This window comes from Pyrgilauda ruficollis, unplaced genomic scaffold (genome assembly GCF_017590135.1).
Source record: "Pyrgilauda ruficollis isolate IOZ18807 unplaced genomic scaffold, ASM1759013v1 scaffold32, whole genome shotgun sequence".
Taxonomy (NCBI): Eukaryota; Metazoa; Chordata; class Aves; order Passeriformes; family Passeridae; genus Pyrgilauda; species Pyrgilauda ruficollis.
In genome coordinates, this window is record NW_024524600.1 from 4,784,520 (window position 1) to 4,803,784 (window position 19,265).

General features: G+C 44.4%; 1 protein-coding gene across 1 annotated transcript; it reads left to right on the forward strand.

The window, feature by feature from the left end:
* Positions 1-202: 202 nt before the first annotated feature.
* DUSP6 (dual specificity phosphatase 6) lies at positions 203-5,104 on the forward strand. The gene is made up of 3 exons (XM_041474388.1): positions 203-1,166; positions 1,728-2,165; positions 3,588-5,104. The coding sequence occupies exons 1-3, from the start codon at positions 764-766 to the stop codon at positions 3,893-3,895; spliced, it is 1,149 nt and encodes a 382-aa protein (XP_041330322.1). The 5' UTR covers positions 203-763; the 3' UTR covers positions 3,896-5,104.
* Positions 5,105-19,265: the final 14,161 nt, after the last annotated feature.

Below are 19,265 nucleotides of genomic sequence, written 5' to 3' on the forward strand. Positions count from 1 at the left end.
GCCCCCGCCCGCCGCGCCGCGGCTGCCGCTTGTTTGCACTCGGCTTATCCGGAGCGGAAATTCCTTTCCGTTTTTGTGAATGACAAACTCATTAACGATTCATCAACACAACCTGTTCCAGCCGGCCCGTCGCCGCGGCAACAGCCCCTTCCGCGCGCCCCCATTGGCTGCGGCGGAGAATGTATCCATTGAGCGGAGCCGCGGTTGTACCCATTGAGGAGCCGCCGGGCGCCGGGCTGCGCGGGGCCGCGGCCGAGGGGCGCTGCGGGCGGCGGCGGGGCAGCGCAGCACAGCACAGCAAAGGAGGGCAACGCAAGGCAAGGGGCACCGCCACCGCCGCAGCGCTTCCATGCTGAGCCGGGGAGCCCCGCTCGGCGGCACGTTAATTGGATTTCATTCACTCGTGGCGAAGGAAAAGCCCAAGGGCTCGGGCTGCAGCGGCGATTAGGCAGGTTCATTCAGGGATTCATTGACAGAAAAAAGAGGAGACAGGGCAGGCTGGCTGCGCGCACGCAGGCACACACACACGCGCTCACACTCACACACACGCCGGGGCCGGGGCTGCTTCTCCCTCCCCGTGACTCCACCGCCGCCCGGCGCGGGGGAAGCGGCGCGGGGGGGCTGCGTGATTCATTTTCCTGGGGCGGAGGGAGATAAGTTGTGCGGAGTTAGAGGGGTGCAGCCCGCCCGCCGAGCCAGCCGCATGCCTCTGTGAGAGAGAGGGGCGCTTCCAGAGCACGCTCCGCTCCCCCCGTCCTTCCTCATGCTAGATACGTTCAGACCCGTCCCTTTCGCGTCGGAAATGGCGATTAGTAAATCCGTGGCGTGGCTGAACGAGCAGCTGGAGATGGGCAACGACCGGCTACTGCTGATGGACTGTCGGCCGCAGGAGTTGTACGAGTCGTCCCACATCGAGTCGGCCATCAATGTGGCCATCCCCGGCATCATGCTGCGGCGGCTGCAGAAGGGCAACCTGCCCCTGCGGTCCCTCGTCGCCAGCAGCGAGGAGGACCGGGAGCGCTTCGCCCGCCGGTGCGGCACCGACACTGTAGTGCTGTACGACGAGCACAGCCGCGACTGGAACGAGAACACGGGCGGCGAGTCCGTGCTGGGGCTGCTCCTCAAGCGCCTCAAAGATGAAGGCTGCAAGGCATTTTATCTGGAAGGTGAGAAGGGCCGCCCAGGGTTGGGGGACAGATCTCTGCCCGGGTAAGAGGGAGGGGGGGGATGCGGTCTGCAGCGTTCCCCGGGCAGTGGATTGATGCGCCAGGAGAGCAGCGACCTGGGTAGGGGGCTTTTCCTCCTACTCCACACCTTTTCCCCCCTCCGCCCGCGTCCATCCTTATCCTTATCATTGTTTAAAGAAACCTTGATGCTTGAAATCACTATGGTAGCGTGGGGAGGACAGGGCTAACGGGGATTCCGGCATGAGCCTGGCAGAAGGAATTGTCGCCGAGACACCTCTCCAGCGATCCCCGCAGGGCAAAGCGGTACAGAGCTTTAATCTTGAATGTGCTGAGCCCTCCACCGCAGCGGACGATTTTCTTAACCCTTCCTTTAAGTTAGTCTGTCTGCGTTGAGAGTGTGACATTTTTTCTCTCCGTTTTCCCGGAGCTCGAGAGGGTGCAAAACAGACGCTCCTTTGCAGGCAGGGCTGTACCAGGGAAGTAAGTCGACATGCCATCTTATATCAGGTTGCATTTTCTCCTCTTTGCTTTTCTCTCCAGGTGGTTTTAGCAAGTTCCAGGCCGAGTTCGCCGTGCACTGTGAAACTAACCTAGACAGTTCGTGTAGCAGCAGCTCTCCTCCTTTGCCAGTCCTGGGCTTGGGAGGCCTCCGAATCAGCTCCGATTCATCATCCGACATTGAATCTGACATTGACAGAGACCCCAATAGTGCCACCGACTCCGATGGCAGCCCTCTTTCCAACAACCAGCCTTCTTTTCCGGTGGAGATTTTACCCTACCTCTACTTAGGCTGTGCCAAGGACTCCACTAATTTGGATGTTTTAGAAGAGTTCGGCATTAAATACATCTTGAATGTTACTCCTAACCTGCCTAATCTCTTCGAAAACGCTGGTGAATTCAAGTACAAACAGATCCCGATCTCTGACCACTGGAGCCAAAATCTGTCTCAGTTCTTTCCTGAGGCCATCTCCTTTATAGGTAAGAGCCTGTTACTTGCTTACATCTACATGTCAAAGGGCAGAATTCGATGTATTTTGCAGAAATGTGAATTTCGGGCGAGAAGCGGTAGCAGCATTTATGGCCGTCTCTGGGACGTGCCCCGTTCTCTGATTTTAAACCCGGCTTAAGTTGAGGGGCTGTTGGGGACTGTTTGTGGGAGGTTATTGAGAAGTCCCGGTGAATTGTAAGCGACCTTTGCAGGGTTGCACAGGCATACCTGATTTGTCTGGCTGTGGAATTCCTCCTTGGGTCATTGCTATTGGAGCTGGGGATCAGCCCTGCGCATGTTGGGGGGATCTTCTTCAACCACTTCCTGGCGGGTGGGGGGCAAATGAGCCTGAGGTCGATAGCTTATTTGATCGTTTTCTTTGTTGATGTTGGTTTTGGGATTGTTTCCTTTTGGTTGTTTTTTGGTTTTTTTTTTTTTTTTTTTTCCTTTTCCCGTGAGGTTACTGAAGAGCAGTATAATAAAAAGAAACGATCTGGGAACCTAACTTTAGCTTTTAAATGCAAGTTATGAATAAGCGGTGTCCCTGGCAAATATATTGCCAGAGTTTAAATTAAATCTCGTGGTAATAATGATATACCTCTCGGGCTCGGTGCCTCGGTCAGCCGGCCCTCAGACGGAAATCTGTACCCTCGGGCCCAAGGAGTTCTGGTTAAAATCTGCGCTCTCCTTCGTTTTGGGGAGGACTCAAATTGCCCCATCGGGGTACCGAGGGGTGGGCATTGCATTATCTGTTGGGAAGCTGTGCTGTAATCCGGTTGAATGATACCGGTAATAGTGGAGAATGTAGGTAATCTGAGCCTAGCAGGAAGAAATGTGGGCTAGAAGCCACAAAGAAACTAATCTCCAGGCATTGTAATGCATTTCCTATTACAAAGGAACCCATTTTCAACCAATGTTGACATCCTGTTCCTCCTAATGGGCTGTCCCCTGTGACTTCCCTCATTCTTTTAAAATGCCTGAATACCTCCATTGTTAGCTGCACAACAGTTGGAGAATAATTTAATAGACCTTTGCAGTCTGCTGGTCTGTATAAAGCCTTTCAGTGACATATTGCAGGATTTCCATGCTGGGGCAAGGGGACTGTAAGAATTTAAAGGCAAATCTCCAGGCAAAAGCCTGTCTTTTAAACCTGACTTTTAAAACAGTGTCATGCAGCGTGTCTTGCTCCTTTGTCTCATTCTTAGTTTTCTCAGCTCTTGGACTTGGGTAGTAGGGGGAGTGGATTCCTCTCTTGTCCTGGTTTTAAGCCACTGAAGTTAACTCTTGAGTTGCACTGCTGGCCACTGGGATCAGAACTGTACTTTCTTCCTACTTGATACTAATCTCATTTGTGTTGAGAGATCAGTTACCAACCCTCTGTCTTACGTGTCCTTCTCTGCCTCTTTGTACAGATGAAGCACGGGGGAAGAACTGCGGCGTTCTGGTGCATTGCTTAGCAGGGATCAGCCGCTCGGTCACAGTGACGGTGGCCTACCTCATGCAGAAGCTGAACTTGTCCATGAATGATGCCTATGATATTGTCAAGATGAAGAAGTCCAACATTTCACCCAACTTCAACTTCATGGGTCAGCTGCTGGACTTTGAACGGACTCTGGGACTGAGCAGCCCCTGTGACAATCGGGTGCCGAACCAGCAGCTGTACTTCACCACCCCTTCCAACCAGAACGTCTTCCAGGTGGATTCCTTGCAGTCCACGTGAGCTCCCACCACCTCCCTTCTCCTGTCCATTTCATGGGATCACTCCTCAATGGTTTCTCTTTGGCAGTGATAAAGAAATGCAGCTTTCTCTTTTTCTGGCCTCTGCTGTTACCAAGCAGCTGCCAGTGCAGGCAAGGAAAGGTTACACAGTATGGAATGGGCTATTGCAAAGGGAGGGGACTGGCGAGCTCTCTGGGCAGCACCGTGGTGCCCGGCAGCAGGTGGGCAGTACGCTCATCCCTGCTCAGGCAGTAGCCGGGCTCCGAGGACTTGCCGTGTGGTAGGTGAGGCTGGACAGGCTGGACACGTGTTCTCTAGGGGCTGGAACTGTCCTTCTGCCCTCTGCTCTCAGATCTGTGACACACATCTTTGTCTTCAGTGAAGACTGGTTATTTTTGTTTGTTTGTTTTAATTTAGAAGAGCCAAAGAAAGAGATTTCAGCTTAGTGTATTTGGAGTACTTGTTTGCTAGGAGCTTGGTAGTATTTTACTTGATCAATGTAAATATTTAACCTTAAATTTATTTGCTTTTATTTTTTTTTCTTAATTCACATGTACTCAAGAAATCAATCCAAGGGACACCTGTGTTTTTGTTCTTCTCATAAATTTTGCTTTGTTTGTTTGTTTGTTTTAATTGCAAAGAATATATTTGCAGCATGCTGAATTTTATTGAAGCAAGCTTTCCATGAGGGAGAAATGGCAATGGTGAGAAGTTTGCAGATCAGGTTTTGTGAGCAAGTAGAGTCTCTTCTTTCATATATCTTTCTTTTCCTTGTGGTGATTTTTTTTCCCACATGCTTTTGATGCAGGTTCCATATTATATATATATATATATATACATATATATATATTTAAATTAAATTAATTTTTTGCCTTACCTTTTGTAAATAGATCATCTGGGAGGAGGTTTGTCTGAATGCGAAAGATTTTTGATGACTTTTTAAAACTTTCAGATGTGCTAAACAGTGCATTACCTCTGTACAAATTCTTCAGGGAGCTTCACCTCAAATGCAATATTTTGCGTCTTTTTTTTTGTATAAAACTGGAAGTATGTGCGAGCATCTGTACCTGTGTGTACGCACAGTGAACCTGCACATGGTTGCCAATAAGGGAGAGTCTAATCCACAGTGTAAAAGTTTTAAGATGGAATTTATTATAAGAATGTAAAACCTTAAATTATTAATAAATAAATAACTATTTTTGGCTATGGAGAAGCTGGCTGATTTATTCCCCCTTTCCCCTCTGTGTAGTTGTGGTTAATTGCACATACCCATATGGTTATATTTAAAGGCAATAATTGCTCTCAATAGCTTTTGTACATCCCCTAAGACAATAAAACCTTGGTTTCCCCTTTGGTCCACTGGTGCCTACATGAATAAACAGTGAATGTACTAGATTCTCATCTTGCTTTGGTGAAGAGAGTGCTTTTGAGGGCCTGTAGGTTAATTAGAAAAAAATCCAGCATCTCTTTGCTATACTAGGGGATGCACCTGACTCTGGGCCATAATTTTTTTTCTCATTATTACTAAGAGTAAGGAGGTGTTGTTTTCTGGCTTTGTTTATGAATTCTGGTCACTCTGTTAGAGATGCCAGGAGATGGGTTCATGCTCTGCTTAGCTGTCTGGCAGGAACTCATCTCACAGAGATTCATCAACAGTCTGCAGCCTGTAAATGATTTTTCTGCTGCCATTCAGCTACCTCGCAGCTTAATGAAGGCAAGGAGGAAAAGTCTATATATACACTTAGTCACCTCATTTCCTCTTTGGACCCTTCGAGCAGTTCTGTCTCTGCAGAAGGAAAAATGGGGATTATAGCAATTGCAAAACTTCCTGCTGCAACTTATATTCATTAACATCCTTCCTGATGATAACTGGCCCAATGCAGGGTGGTGCCAAAATCTGTGTGCAGTACCATAGTGAGGGGCTGGGGCTGTCGGCTGAGGTACTGCAGAACTCCTGGCAGCCGGAGCACATTTGAAGTAATTTTAGAAACTGCAAGTGTGTGAAATGAAATGCAAACAAAACATGGGAAAAAAGTGAGTCAGTGTCTCATGCAGTGGCCTAGATTGAGTGCATAAACTGTGAAAGTAGAAGTGGGTTGCAGTTAAACTTGGCTTGTGCTAATCCAGTTTTGAACGGTTTCCGCTCTTGGCATTCCCTGTGCTGTTCTGTTCAAAGTGGAGATTTGCAAGCAGCTCTAGCAATTTCCTGTCCAGCTGCAGCTCAAGTGACTCCCTTGTTTGGTTTTTTCTTTTTTTTTTTTTTTTTTTTTTTTTTTTTTTTTTTTTTTTTTTTTTATATGGTCTGTGGATAATTTTAGCCAGTTTCCTCTTTGTGGATTATTAATCTGCTTTCCTTGTAGAACCTACATAGCTGTGTCCCTACTGTTCTGCTGAAGTTAACAGATGGCCTCCCCGCCACTTCCTCTCGTTTCGCTATGGGTTTGTTGTCAGGCCACTTCTGAAATTAATAGTGTTTTCTGGCCGCCTGCCACAGGCCATTACCACAAAGGGGAAGTAACACATCTGAATAGCAGGAAGCCGGGCAGGGTCACAGCGTGAACTGAACCTGTTGAGTGCAATCAGACCTCTCCCGTTTGGCAAGTGTAAGGCTCCTCTTCCCTCCCCCCTTTTAATACGCCTTGCACAGAGAAAGGGCTGGCACCAAATGCCTCAGCTGTTTGCACCGGGCAAATACTTCCGGCTGAAGGAGTTGTGAATGTTAGTTGTGACTAGGTGCCCCTTAAGGTGAGGGGGTAAAGATCAGTATGTGGCTGTGTAGCCCAGGGGAGGAGAGCTTTGGCTTTTTCTGCAAACTGCTTTGAAAAGTTAATGCTCACAAGGGCTTCCTGCTTCCTTCCTGCTGCACTGAATGACTAACACCAAATGGGTACTTCTGCAATTCATCATTTTTTGTGACAAGCAAGCACAGAGGAGCTTTGCTCACAGACAGACACACACACACACAGCAGAGGCTGAAAACTTGTTCCAGATTTTTCCTTGAGCGAGGCCTGAAGCAGGGCTGTTTCAGACCCTTGGCTGAACTTGAACAAGACTGTGTCACAGCAACTTTGGTCACAGGCAGCCCCAAATCACAAGTGGAGCCAACCCAAAACCTGGTTCAATGTCTGATTTTGCTGGGAGTGTTTGCAGTCTTAGGCTGGCTCTGACTTACAAGGGGTTTGGAGGAAAACTGATGAGAGCTCTAACCTGCGATGTTCACCCTCCCCACAGAGGTTCCCAAATAACTCTGTCTGAGCATGGTTCAGGGAATGGCTCATCCTACATCAGCACTTGCCAGCTTTTCTCAGTCTGGGTTCTGCTTGCTTCTGCAGTGTGTGTCCTGGTTACTCCATCTATCCCTTCCACAGCACTTGTTTCAAAATAATTCACTTCCTCTGTCCCCTGCTTCATCTGAGTCCTTGCTGGGATGGGGCAGAGGTCTCAGACTTCTGAGGGGTTTGGCAGCTATTACAGTTCCTCAGCTGGTAAAGTAATTTGTGAAGGGAAGAATAAATCCTTTGTGCCTGTAGGGAGAGGGCTGGTGTGTATAGGAGGAAAGAGGAAAGATGTCTGCCCTTTGCAGCTAACAAAATCATAACCTGCCTCTTCATATTGTAACGTTGTAATGTGAGGTAAGGAAATGCTTCAGTAGCTGTGGAGATTCTAGGAAGGAAAACTGTACTCTTAGGAATGATCAGAGCTTTCTCACGACCCATCTACCTTCAAAACAAAGGATGAAATTTTGTCCTGTGGCATCCTGTCCTATTTGCTCTGGTAAGGTCAAGGTTTCCATTTGTGTTTGTGTGCACACTTTACTTTTCATTTTCTGTGCAATAACAACATGTAACTCATTGTGTTGGTTCCCCTTTTTGCATTTCCTCTTTCCCATTCACACCCTTTCAAACTGCTCTATGCCTCCTTTAAAATGTCTTAACTCTCTTTGGTTTTGCTCTAGTAGCCATAATTTTCCCCATATTCTTTCTTGTGCTTTTTTAAATGCTGCTCTTCCTCCTATGCCTCCTGATTTTCCAGAGGTCTTTTTCTAAGCTTCGTAGTTCCAACTTTTCCTTTGTATTCTTCCCCTCTCTGTTATTCTCTTGCTGTTTTCCTCATATTTCCTAAACCAATCCATCTTTCTGCCAGCTTTAAGCCTGGCTGCTCCTCTTTGTTTTCACAGTGGACTTATGGACTCAGTCAGTTATAGTGAGCTATAGGAAAGGTATATTTTAGTGGAAAAAGTAAGAAAACAGTACTGCTGTCCTCTTGCCACTTCCTAGCAGATGACATTATTTCTCATCTCTGTGTCCTGTCTCTGTGTAGATTTGGCCCCACATGGCTTCCCTGGCTTCTCTCTGCAGCTGCTGCTAACAGAGAAGGCAGGCATGAGGAAGCAGCATTTCCTTTGGGCCTATCCAATGTCAGAGGGCACTGACTCCCCATTTGAAGAGAGGGGAGTGGTGGGGAAAGTGGGGTGAGATGGAAAATATATCCAACAAAGGCAGCTCTGCTATCAAAACTGAAGCCAGGTTTAACAATCGTGTCTGGATAACATTTCTTCAGCTTCTCTGAAAAGCTTATCCAAAATTGTTTTTCCTGTTGAGAAGCATGATGACACTTTATTCAGAGCTCCAGGAAAAACAATTGTATGTGAACGTTTAAACAAAGCTACAGCTTAAGCCCTCTCTCCACACTGCTATAAATCACTGAAAGCTTTGCCTGAGTGAGGATGGTGGAACAAATTGCTAAGCTCAATTCTGTGTCCCCCTAGACCCTGGGTGTGCGTGCTCAGCATTGCTCAGTTACCCCATGGACACAAGTATGGGGCCAGCCCCCTCCATTGTGTAGCAGCACACATGGGACACTCTGGGACTTCAGTGAGATGCTGCATTCAGAAAAGGTCTCAGTTTGCTCCAAACACATCACAGCCAAAAGGAAATAAGGGCTATCCATTAGTGTTTTTCCATGGTGTGTGATAACTTGGGTTATACAAACGCTGCCCTTTCCTGTGCCTGCAACAGCCAGAAATGGCGAATGCAGCATCATACATCTCCTTTCTTCGTTGCCAAATTTGAGAGATAAACATGTGCTGTAACGTAGCAGATAGTACAGACAGAAGGCTGGTATGGGAGCTGCCCTCTTTTGAGCAAAGTGCTTGTCTCTGTAAGGAAAGGAAAAAACCGTGTTAGATGCTTTCTGTTGTTTGTTATCATAGGGATCTGCAGGCGCTGAGGGAATTTTGAAGTGCTCACAGCCATAGCTTTTCCTCATAAGGCAAAGATGAAGGATGTTGACTTACCACAAACACAAGGAGATGATTATCAGATGGAAAAGGGGGGTATGGAGTCTGCTTAAGAAATATTTCTTAATGACAGATGTTGCATTCAGGACTATATTTGAGAGATGCAACAGAAAGTGCGCCCTGCTCTCCTTCACAGCTGTGATCCCCAGGACGCTGGAAGCGCACGAAAATGCTGGCGCTCTCCCATCCCTAAGCTGTTCTAGCGCTGTAGATACCAGCACACAAAATGATGCTACATGGGAGGTCTGTTTACCATAATGTGGAGACCACTGTGAAGCACTTTGCTCATTTTACCAGAGACACAAGTGTTTTGCAAAGTTCTCCCAAGATCTTCCATCTTCCCAAAAGGGCAGTGTCCTTGCTTAACTTCCAGACTTTTATTTTAATAAATTTTCTGTTAGGTTTTCTGTTGAAACCATGTTTTGGGGCATTATGGAAGTGTGTTTTTTCATCTTTTTTTTCTTGCTGACCTCAACACTATAGGAAATGAATTCCCATCTGCAAGGGAAGCTAACTGAAAAACGTTGCTGGCGGACAGTTTAAGCAAGGCGAAAGTTCTTTATAGTTTGAAGGTAGCAGTTTTTGCCTTTGCTGGGAAATGACATCCAGCCAAAACCAGACTGGAAGCACTAGTATTTAGTATTTGTGAAATCATGTTAGTTGCTCAGTAGGTACATTGGACACCCAAATTATATGAGCCAGTGTAACAGTAGAGACTGCCAGTTAGGCTTTGCCACAGACTGGTGTTCATAACACTCTTGAACCCCTTGAAGACATTATCCCTGTTTGGAGACCATGAAGGTAGTAAGTGGTGTTTTTAGTTCCTTTTTTCCCTGCATACAGTAATGTTATAGTATTCTGAACCAGATACAGAGCTAGAAAGTCAAGATGTCTCAATGTGGTGAGAGAGAACTTTTTTCCTTATTTATAAAAAAAGAGAATTTTAGTGTACTGGGGAGCTACTCACATAAAAATAAAAGAAAAATCGTGACCACTGAGACATCAACTACTGCCTGATTGATTAGGATTTCCTGTGTTATTAATGGTCTAAATTGCATTTTCTGTGTCAGTGTCAAATGAATTTATTTGAGAGGTTTCTAGGCCAGCCTGGCTCTTTGTGAAGAAACATAGCACAGCACCTTTCATCTAGTCTGAAATTCAGCCCAGCACTGAGCTGATATTCTATTTAAGCATTAGGAACTGAGTAACACTTGGGTTCTGTACCGGATGTTTTTTTTATAAATAAAGACTAAATGTGTCTGATTTCTTGAATACAAATCAGGTACAAAAAAATTAGGCTTTCACACACCTTTACAATCCTTCACTAAAGTTTTTTTTGATTCAGTAAAATTTTGCACGCCACTGTATGTGAAGAAAATGTTTTTTATATTTGCAAATTGCTCTCAGAGCAGAGAGTAGAAAATGCCTATTATTATGTGCACCAATTCTATTAATGTGCACCAATTCTTCTTGAAAGAAACTTCTGAGAGGTTTACAGCTTTGCTAGACTTTGTTTGGACTTGAATATAAATGCCTCAGGCTAGTCTAAAAAGATGAAAAGAAATTAATATCCCTCTGAATATGTCATCCTAAAAGACTTGGCCCTTTTTTTCTGAAGAAAATCCCGTGTTTTTTGTCTGTGTAACAAAATCTTTTACTGTTTCCTTGAACATCCTCAGCTTTCTGTGCCTGAAGGAAGGAACTTGAAATCTGGCAGGGTGTGTTGAGATGTGCCTAGTGCTGCTGCTCTGAACAGCTCCTCTTGCCCAAGATTTGAGCTGTTGGAATACGGTGGTTTGAACATGCCAAGAAACTGAATCTTCATTAGCAACTTGCTTTATAAGTTAGCAGTGATAAAATTTAGCTGAGCCTGCCCTTGGTGCTGAGTTGCCAGGCCTGCAAGCAGGGACAGCGCAGCACATTCTGAGGAGGGATGGGATTTGTGATGCTGTGTCTGTGAGGTGCAGGATTGTGCAGTAAGTCTGCCCCAAAATTGGTAGGTTTGATTGGAGACCTATACTGTACTTCTGTACCTGACCAGTATCAATCACATCTGCCTCCAGCATCCCCGCACTGTGCAGTATAAATACCCTTTACATCCCTGTTTTCCCTGAACAAAATGTTAATGGGACCAGTCAACTAAGAACAATTTTGGTGTTAGGCAGAGGAGAAAACACACGTCAACCGACAGAAAGCAGAGCACCTTGGTGATGTTGCTGGAAAGGCAAGAGATGAGAAAATGTAGTTGCTTCTGGGGTTCATTGTCAGTTAAATTTTGTCTGTGTTGAAGCATCTCAAGTGGCAGCTAAGTCTATACATTCTTCTGTAAGATTCAAAGTTGACATTGCAACGTTAATAACATTCTTTTAATAGTGCTTTTGTTTTGTGCCAGCAATAATATTTCAACTTCTCTGTTGAGATGTAAATGAATGACATTCCTATGGCTTTACACAAGCGTAGCAGAGATCACACTCAAGCACTGTTTGTTATTACAGTATTAAGGTTTTAAAAGATTCTGCCAATTATGGTGAAATAAAATTAACAGGTTTCCTTTTTTTTTTTTTTGTGTGTGTGTGTGTGTGTTTCAAAGTGTATGTAAGCTTCATGTAAGCTTCATTTGGCAGGGATTTAATCAATCTGGTATCTTTATACAGTGCCTTGGCTAATGTGAGCTGGTTACAGCTATGGGATATTATTGTGATGTTAATCATAAACATAATAATTATCTGAGGTCAAAAGAAAATTTCCTCTTTCCCTGAGTCCTGCACAGCCAGGTACAGTGTGCAAGTTGACTTAAACGAAGCGCATGTTGCTATATTCCATTATTACTGGTCTACATCCTTGGATTGCTGAGTCTTACAGCACAGTTTAGTGAGTTAATTCTGGTTAACAAACTTACTCAAGTGTTTAATCATTGGCAAAATCAGATGCTGGGGCATGTGAAAACACACTGCACACCATTGGCTGCATGATAATTGATAATATCTACTAATGATTGAAGAAGCTGGGGATTCTTGGGCAGGGCAATTTCTCACATTATTAGAGATTTCCGAACTAACTGAGGAGCTAAATGCTCTTTTGTTCTGGCTGCTCAGTATAAGGGAAGAAGAAGCAGGTTTTTTGGGAGGTGCAGAGCCCTCACACCCTCGTGAGTTGGTTCCACAGAGGAGAATCAAACAGGGAACTGGGGCAATTGAGTCCTATATCATGAGCTACTTAAAAGACCATCCTACACTTTTGCTTTTGAGAGCGTCACAGACAGGACTCATGGTTCATCTAGTTGCTGCACTATAAATGGAGTTCCTGAAATAAAGCTGAAGTAATGCAGCGATGAATCAGGCCCAGGAGTTGTGCATGTGAATGCCATTACTTTAGGGAAAAAAAGAAAAATAGTCTTTCTAATGTATTCCTGTAAATGTGAGTTACTGTTAGTCAAGAAACATAGAAATGAGCCTGTATTATTCCAAACGGAATGTCAGATGATTCTATTCCTTGCACCTTCTACCTACAGTGAGGATGAAGATTGATTCATTCTCTGAAGAAGCTTCTAGTTGGTTTGGTGTCTTGTGTCTCTACCTAGAAGTCTCAATTTTTGTCAGGCAAATCTTTAAACTGTTGATAACCATAGACCTGGATAAAGACAATGGGTTTGTTTCATTCAGACTCAGTACCAGAGAATTTAATAAATGCTCTTTCATACAGCGATGGTAGGAAGCAGATGTGGGTTATGGCCCAAGGCAAGGAGTGCATGACAAAGCTTGAGCAGTACTAAAATATTTGGTCTGTGCATGCAAAAACAAGAGTATGATGGGCAAGCTGTTGTTTGTACAGAAAAGAAAAAAACTCACCAGCCTAGAAGGAAAAGAGTCATGGTCATCACACTGAGATGGAGCAGACAGTCAGGGTGGAGTGCACAGTCTGAGGCTAGGGAGGCAATCAGATGACCAGCTGCCTCTGAAAAGACAGTCTATTTGCTTTCTCCTTTGTTTTCATTTATGTACTCTTGTTTCTTCCTTTGCTTTAAGCACTTGCTTGTCTGCAAAGCTCTGTGAAATGCATCAATATTTCTTCTGGTGATCTAGCCCTGGCACAGCAAAGTATGAGGTCAGAAAAGCTTCATACACAGTGCAATGTTGGGAAGAGGAGGATGAATTAATGGTACTAATGGATAGAAATTAATCGTTTGGCATTCATTTGAGCTGTGATTGGCTTAGCTATAAAACCCAACTATGGCCCCAATGTCTGAGGATAGAATTGGAAAGAAACTGGGGGGTGTCTGGGCAAGGAAAATGCTTCCTGATGTCTGCTTCTGTTGGGTTCATGGAAAAAGTCTTTTAGAATTAAAAAAGAATGGTATCAGAGTGTGCACCCGACTCACACACTTGATTTCTTTCTTAAAGGAAAAAGCCAGGAAGATTCCCAAACCAGCTTGCTAGCTGTCCAACAGGGTAACATCCATGTGCAAATCCACAAGTTCCTCACAGAAGGTGGCCAGGTTTTTATTCTGTAGCATCATTTTCTGTCTACTTTTTCTTCCCATTTTGAACAGAATTTTGTGAAACAGCCACAATGTTTCTATATATCTTATCCTAAAAGCAAAAGCTGTCCTAATTGAAGCACTATAATGTGGTATTTTGATGGGCAGCTTTCAATAGTGGCTACAAAATTTCATTTTGCAATTTGAAGCAGAAAATAGTGTGGATGGAGGTATTTGAATTAGGAGACAGACTTGCATTTTAGTCTGATAAATATCTGACTAAAGACCAATTTTTTATATTTGCACAAATACAGGCAGAGGGACAGCTTCATGGTACAGCTACACTAGTTAGTTTAATCTGTGAAGCATTTAAACCAGGCAACATTTAACTAGTTTTGGTGCTGTTGCTAGTGCAGCAGAGAATAATTATTTCTAATCTGAAACTTGAAGAAATATATACCAAGGACACTGCTCCTGTGCTAGGTTTAAGAAAAAAAGTCAGGCTTCCCTTTGGTGCATTTTTGCATTGATGTTGTGCCATCTATCTGGAGTAATTCACACAGCCATAATTAACATAAAAATGCACTTGCCATTTTTTGTCTCCAGAAAGTAGAAGAATGCTTCAAAGAAAAAAAAAAAAAAAATCTTTGTGCCATGATTAGTCATTACCATTAATTTATTTTGTTCTGATATAAAGGAAAATACATGCAAAACCTACACATCGTGAAAGAAAGCTAATATTGATGAGCCTGTGTCTTATAGCTCATGTATGGAGAAAGTTTACATCTTCATGAAGGTAATGGCAACCTGGTGTTTCTAAGAGTCCTGGGAAATGCCAATAAAATGGGCAGTAAACAACACTGGCTATTGCCTTTTTCCTGGAGAGGCTGGAAACTCTCCTTCTGCCCACAGCTCAGGGAAGAGCTCTAGGATGCTACCTCCTTGGGAGGAAAATGTGGGGCCGGACCTGTCTTTCTCCATGCATTGAAGTGTCTCACCTCAGAGATGAGGATTATTTTTGCTACCACTGATGTTCTGCAAAACAATTTTTCTTCCCGTGATGGTAGCTGTACCAGCTACTCTGAGAGCCTTCAGGTTTGGAATAGTCCCACAAGAGAATTCTTCTCACAGCTGTGCTTGGAAGCAAAAAGCTGTGTCCACTTTATTGTGCTTGGCTTAATCCAGCTGGCAACTGCAACACCATTAAATACATCTTGCCCTGAGAATTGTCCTGTGAGGTAATTCCACTGCTGTGGTAATTGCCATCACATTTCCAAAGATGCCCCTTGCCTGTGTCAGCTGAAGTATTTCCATCCATTTCCCAAAAGTTAGGGAGGTAGCAGTGGTGCCGTGACAGAGCCCAGTAGAACCTGGCATGGGAAATAGCTGGCTTCAACATTTCTGCTCTTCCGCTCCCACATACAGACTTAAAATCCACTGGCGGCAGTAGGGAAAAGCCTCCTCACAGCAGCGGGGAGAACAAAGTGCTGCCGGTCCTGTTGGAGCTGTCAGCTTTGATACTGGCGAGGGGACAGCGGTGTATTTGTTACCCTTGACAGCAGTGTGTGGATTTAATTTTGGAATGACTCCATGTGGTGGAATGAGGGCTGTCCTGCTCTGTGACGAATTTCCAGGCAAAAACTGTGATTTTATTTTGAACGTTTGAAGATTTTAAGTGGTTGGGCTCTAATCCCTTGAAAAACGGGAGTCTCTTCCTGTTGTGATATGCAAGTACCAGAGACACAAAATCCACCCTTGTGCCCTATTCAGGGCACTTCATGGACACCCATCTGTTCTGGAGCACGTTTCCTCCTCATATGTGTGTGTCTGTGCTTGTTTATCCTTCCTATTGCCCAAAAAGTTCCATTTGTCCCCAGGACTCTTAAGAGCAGAAACCTTTCAATTTCTAATGAAATTTTGCATGGGGGCTTTTAGAGTAGAGAGAGAAGATATATAAGAAATATTCAATTTAATAATAAGAAACTTATTCAACTTAGTAAATCAAACAGATTTAGGAAACACGGTGGCCCAAATGCTATGTGACATAAAATAAAAAGACGTTTTACTTTGTCTTACTGAATAAAGAGACTACAAATAAATTCCCAAATGAAAGAAAGTCAATAAATCCTTTATTTGCTATGTTTTCACCTTTTGAAATAACTGCTGTAGCCTCCCCTTCACGTTGTTCATTCAGCTAGTTTTCAGAGCAAAAGCAGTCAATTCTGCATTATCTCAGTAGGACTGTTTTAATTTTAACACTATCTGCCTGATCTCTCTTTGTCCAGTTAACATTTCCTTGACCTAGAGTTCAACCCCTTTCACAAAGTAACCTCAGGCTTTGATGGCAGTAATTCTACCTTCAGCTGGTTTTGAATACACAACCTCCAGGCCCAAAGGAGAAGATTAGCAGACTTTACCCTAATTACTTGTTATTGTGTAGTTGTTAAAAAAGATTTTGGCTCCAGAAAATGAGGCTGTAGCCAGACAGGAGTTAGCCTGGGGTTCAAAAGTCTAGCAATCTTTGGCTCCACAGGCCTATAAAAGCGGAGTGTTGACTGAATGCAAACAGCCTGCACGGCGAGAGGCCCCTCGGAGCGGGTGACAGCAGGCCATTCCTCACCGAGGCACCGCGCCTCCGAGGAGTCTCTGCAAGGCTTCCTCGCCAGCCTCTGTGGATGGCTCCATCTGATCCTTCTGGGAATGCCAGGCTGTGCGATGGCTGCAGCGAGCAGACCTTCCAGTGTACACTCGATTCTTGGGTCTTTTTGAGAGGACGAGCCGTGTTTGACGCATAGCCAGGGAAAGTACCCCCGGCGCTGCAGTTGGGTGCCTGCCACTTCCCGATCTGCTGCTCCTCTGGGCTCTGGCTTTAGGTCAATGTAATGAGCAGCTATCAACAATTAACGGTGGTGGTGGCGTGGGGGGAAGGATCCTGAGTGCCTTTAGTGAAGTGAGTAGCAGTCAGTCAACTCACATTCGAGCATTAAATATCGTGAGAGGTCAAAAGGTTTTGCCAGGAATGCAAAGTTTGGAATATTTTTAATTAAACTACATCCTTTGAAATTCTTTCAAGTCAATCTTCAAACAATTCTGGTCTTAAATTAACACCCTTTAAAAGCACTTAGTCTGATAAGTGCCTTCATGCAAGCTCTACTGGGTATCATAGAAAACAGTTAATTTTGAGTCATTAAACCCCTCTATTTATTATTGTGTTCATTCACTGTAGGATATATTAATATTCCTTTTCCCTGAATAGCCAAATTCCTTATCCTATGTAAAGTTGGCTGAACGGGTTTACTATCTGAATTTACCAATGTCTTAAACACATGGGTTACGAGGAGAGTTTTGAATGTGAGTGTTTTGATTAACCTAAAACACGCCTTCATCTTTGTTTGTATTCTATAATCTATTTTTATGAAATGCCTGTCTCTTAGAGAGTTACTGATTGGGGGATATTTTCATCATCCTATAAATAGAAGCTGCAGTTGACATACAAATAACTGTATTCCGTCACTAGAGTTTAAGGCCCTTTTGGAAAGTTTTACTTGCATGAAAAGCTAAAACAGCTGGCTAAATCTCACAACAGACTACATAAACCAGCAAAATCATACTTGACCCGAACATTTAAAAGACACTAAATGCCATTAGAAGGTTGTGGCAGATTTGGTTTTCATCCTGGCTGTCATTTCCAGGTCTGTACACTTTCACTGTTATTTCTGTGACCGGCACACATGGGATTCAAAAGACTCTCTGCTAACAAAGACCTTTGATCCCTGGATTAACTCTTCTAACACTCTCCTTAAGCAACTAGGAAAATAAAATTATTACCTCATTATCTATTTTGAGAGAATATTTTAACTGGCCTCTGAGGAAAAAGGCTGGAGGGGCCACGCTAGTCTCCCGGGTGAGAGCTGATGGCGAGGGGTGGCACCTATCAGTGTGAATAGCTCAAATTCCAGCTGTAAGCCTGGAGGCAAAGTCCTTCTGTTGAGAGCTCCGGCCTCTGCCCCGGCTTTCTCAAGGGCCGTGACTGCTACCAGAGCAGCTGCCCCAAGGCTAATCTCTGACCCAGACCAGGTGGTGCAAGACAGCTCCTGTCCACATGGCTCAGAAATAACTATTCTCTTTAGGTCAGCATGGCCAGATCTGGGGTAGTATTGGCTCAGGTCTCTGCTGGCCCCATATTACTCTACAAGCTAATTATTAAGCAGTTGTGATTTACTAATTCAAAGCATGTATTGCCTGCCTGTGCTATCCCAGGACAGTGTGTAGGGAATTTGAGGACACAAGGCCTATTGGAGCAAGATCAGACAACTGTCACGGACTGAGGGAGTTAAACTTGCTGCAGTTCAAGTCCATTTTGCCTGTCTGGAGTAGAGCCTGGAGCAAACTATTCTGTTAACTGTGTCCAGACTTCCTCTCCAAGAAACGAGTCATTTTGCTTCAGAAGGGAGCCTGGGAGGGAGTAGGCATATATGCAGCATGAATGATTAGTGGATCAGATGCTGGCAGCAAACAGGGAGCTGAAGTATGTAACTCTTGAGACATCTGTTGATCTTCGACAGGAGTCTGTTTCAACTATGGGAAGGGTATAATTTATGCTTGAAAGTAACCAACATTCAGTACTTGATGCAGCCAACATTTCCTTAGTTTAAGCTCAGATACTCAGTTTTCAGCATACTCAGTGAAGCACTCAGCAAGGACCTTTATTGGAAGCTTAGCTGCATGTCCCTTTCGTTTCAAGTATGGTTACTCCGCAGGCACAGCTACATCTGTTGTCAAATTTGGCCTAATCTGGAATGAAGAGAGTAATGAAAGTATAGCTTGGCTGTACTTTGAAAGTCTGCATTTTTGCCACTGTACTTTGAGCTGGTTCTGTTCTAAATATGTCCCATATCCTGTTTCATGAAAAGCAGAACAAGGAAGCTCAACTTCCTATGGAGTTTCATCTGACCTGCCCATGATAATCACAGTCAAAAGTCTGTAAGACTTCCCCAGTTCCCTCATGTCTGCTACACATCCTCACATTAATCCATTTCCTCCATCTCCCTAGGTTTTCTTCACCTCGTTTCAGGCCCCTGCCCCTTAACTATGGGCTGAGGTAGTGCAGTGCTGCAGATGCTGTGACCATCTGCATGCTGATTAGAAAGCAGACACATGCAAGGTAATTGTCCAGCCAGAAGGTCTTGGGGCTCTCATATTGAAAATTTTCTCTGCATCTCCTTTCTCCAATTTGTATTAGTTATTTTCTTCTATCCACCTGCTGGCTTTCACAAGACACGTAGGAACTCATGTTTCATTGGAAATTCTCCCTTTTTACCCAATGTGATTGTGAGTTATTGTCAGATTTAAAAGCTACCAGGGTAGGAGGCAAATGACAAGTAAACTGAAATATAAATGGAAAGACAGGACAGTAGAGAAGCTCAGGTTCCTCAGGAAATGAAGTTATGAAGAAGGCGATGGTGAAATCACCTTGGATCTCTACTGGCAGCTGGCAGATACCACAGGTGCCAAGCATGGGAAAGATGTTTCTCAAAGCTGGTTTCTCCCAGTGTAGTGTGACCAGGGTGAAATAGAAGTTCCTCTCAGTGTGAT

What these genes read in the sequence shown, in the direction of transcription:
- DUSP6 (XM_041474388.1), top strand. Translation starts at nt 764, where the DNA reads ATGCTAGATACGTTCAGACCCGTCCCTTTCGCGTCGGAAATGGCGATT. An exon ending in CAAGGCATTTTATCTGGAAG is followed by an intron (nt 1,167 to 1,727) that starts GTGAGAAGGGCC and finishes TTTTCTCTCCAG; the next exon opens with GTGGTTTTAGCAAGTTCCAG. An exon ending in TGAGGCCATCTCCTTTATAG is followed by an intron (nt 2,166 to 3,587) that starts GTAAGAGCCTGT and finishes CTCTTTGTACAG; the next exon opens with ATGAAGCACGGGGGAAGAAC.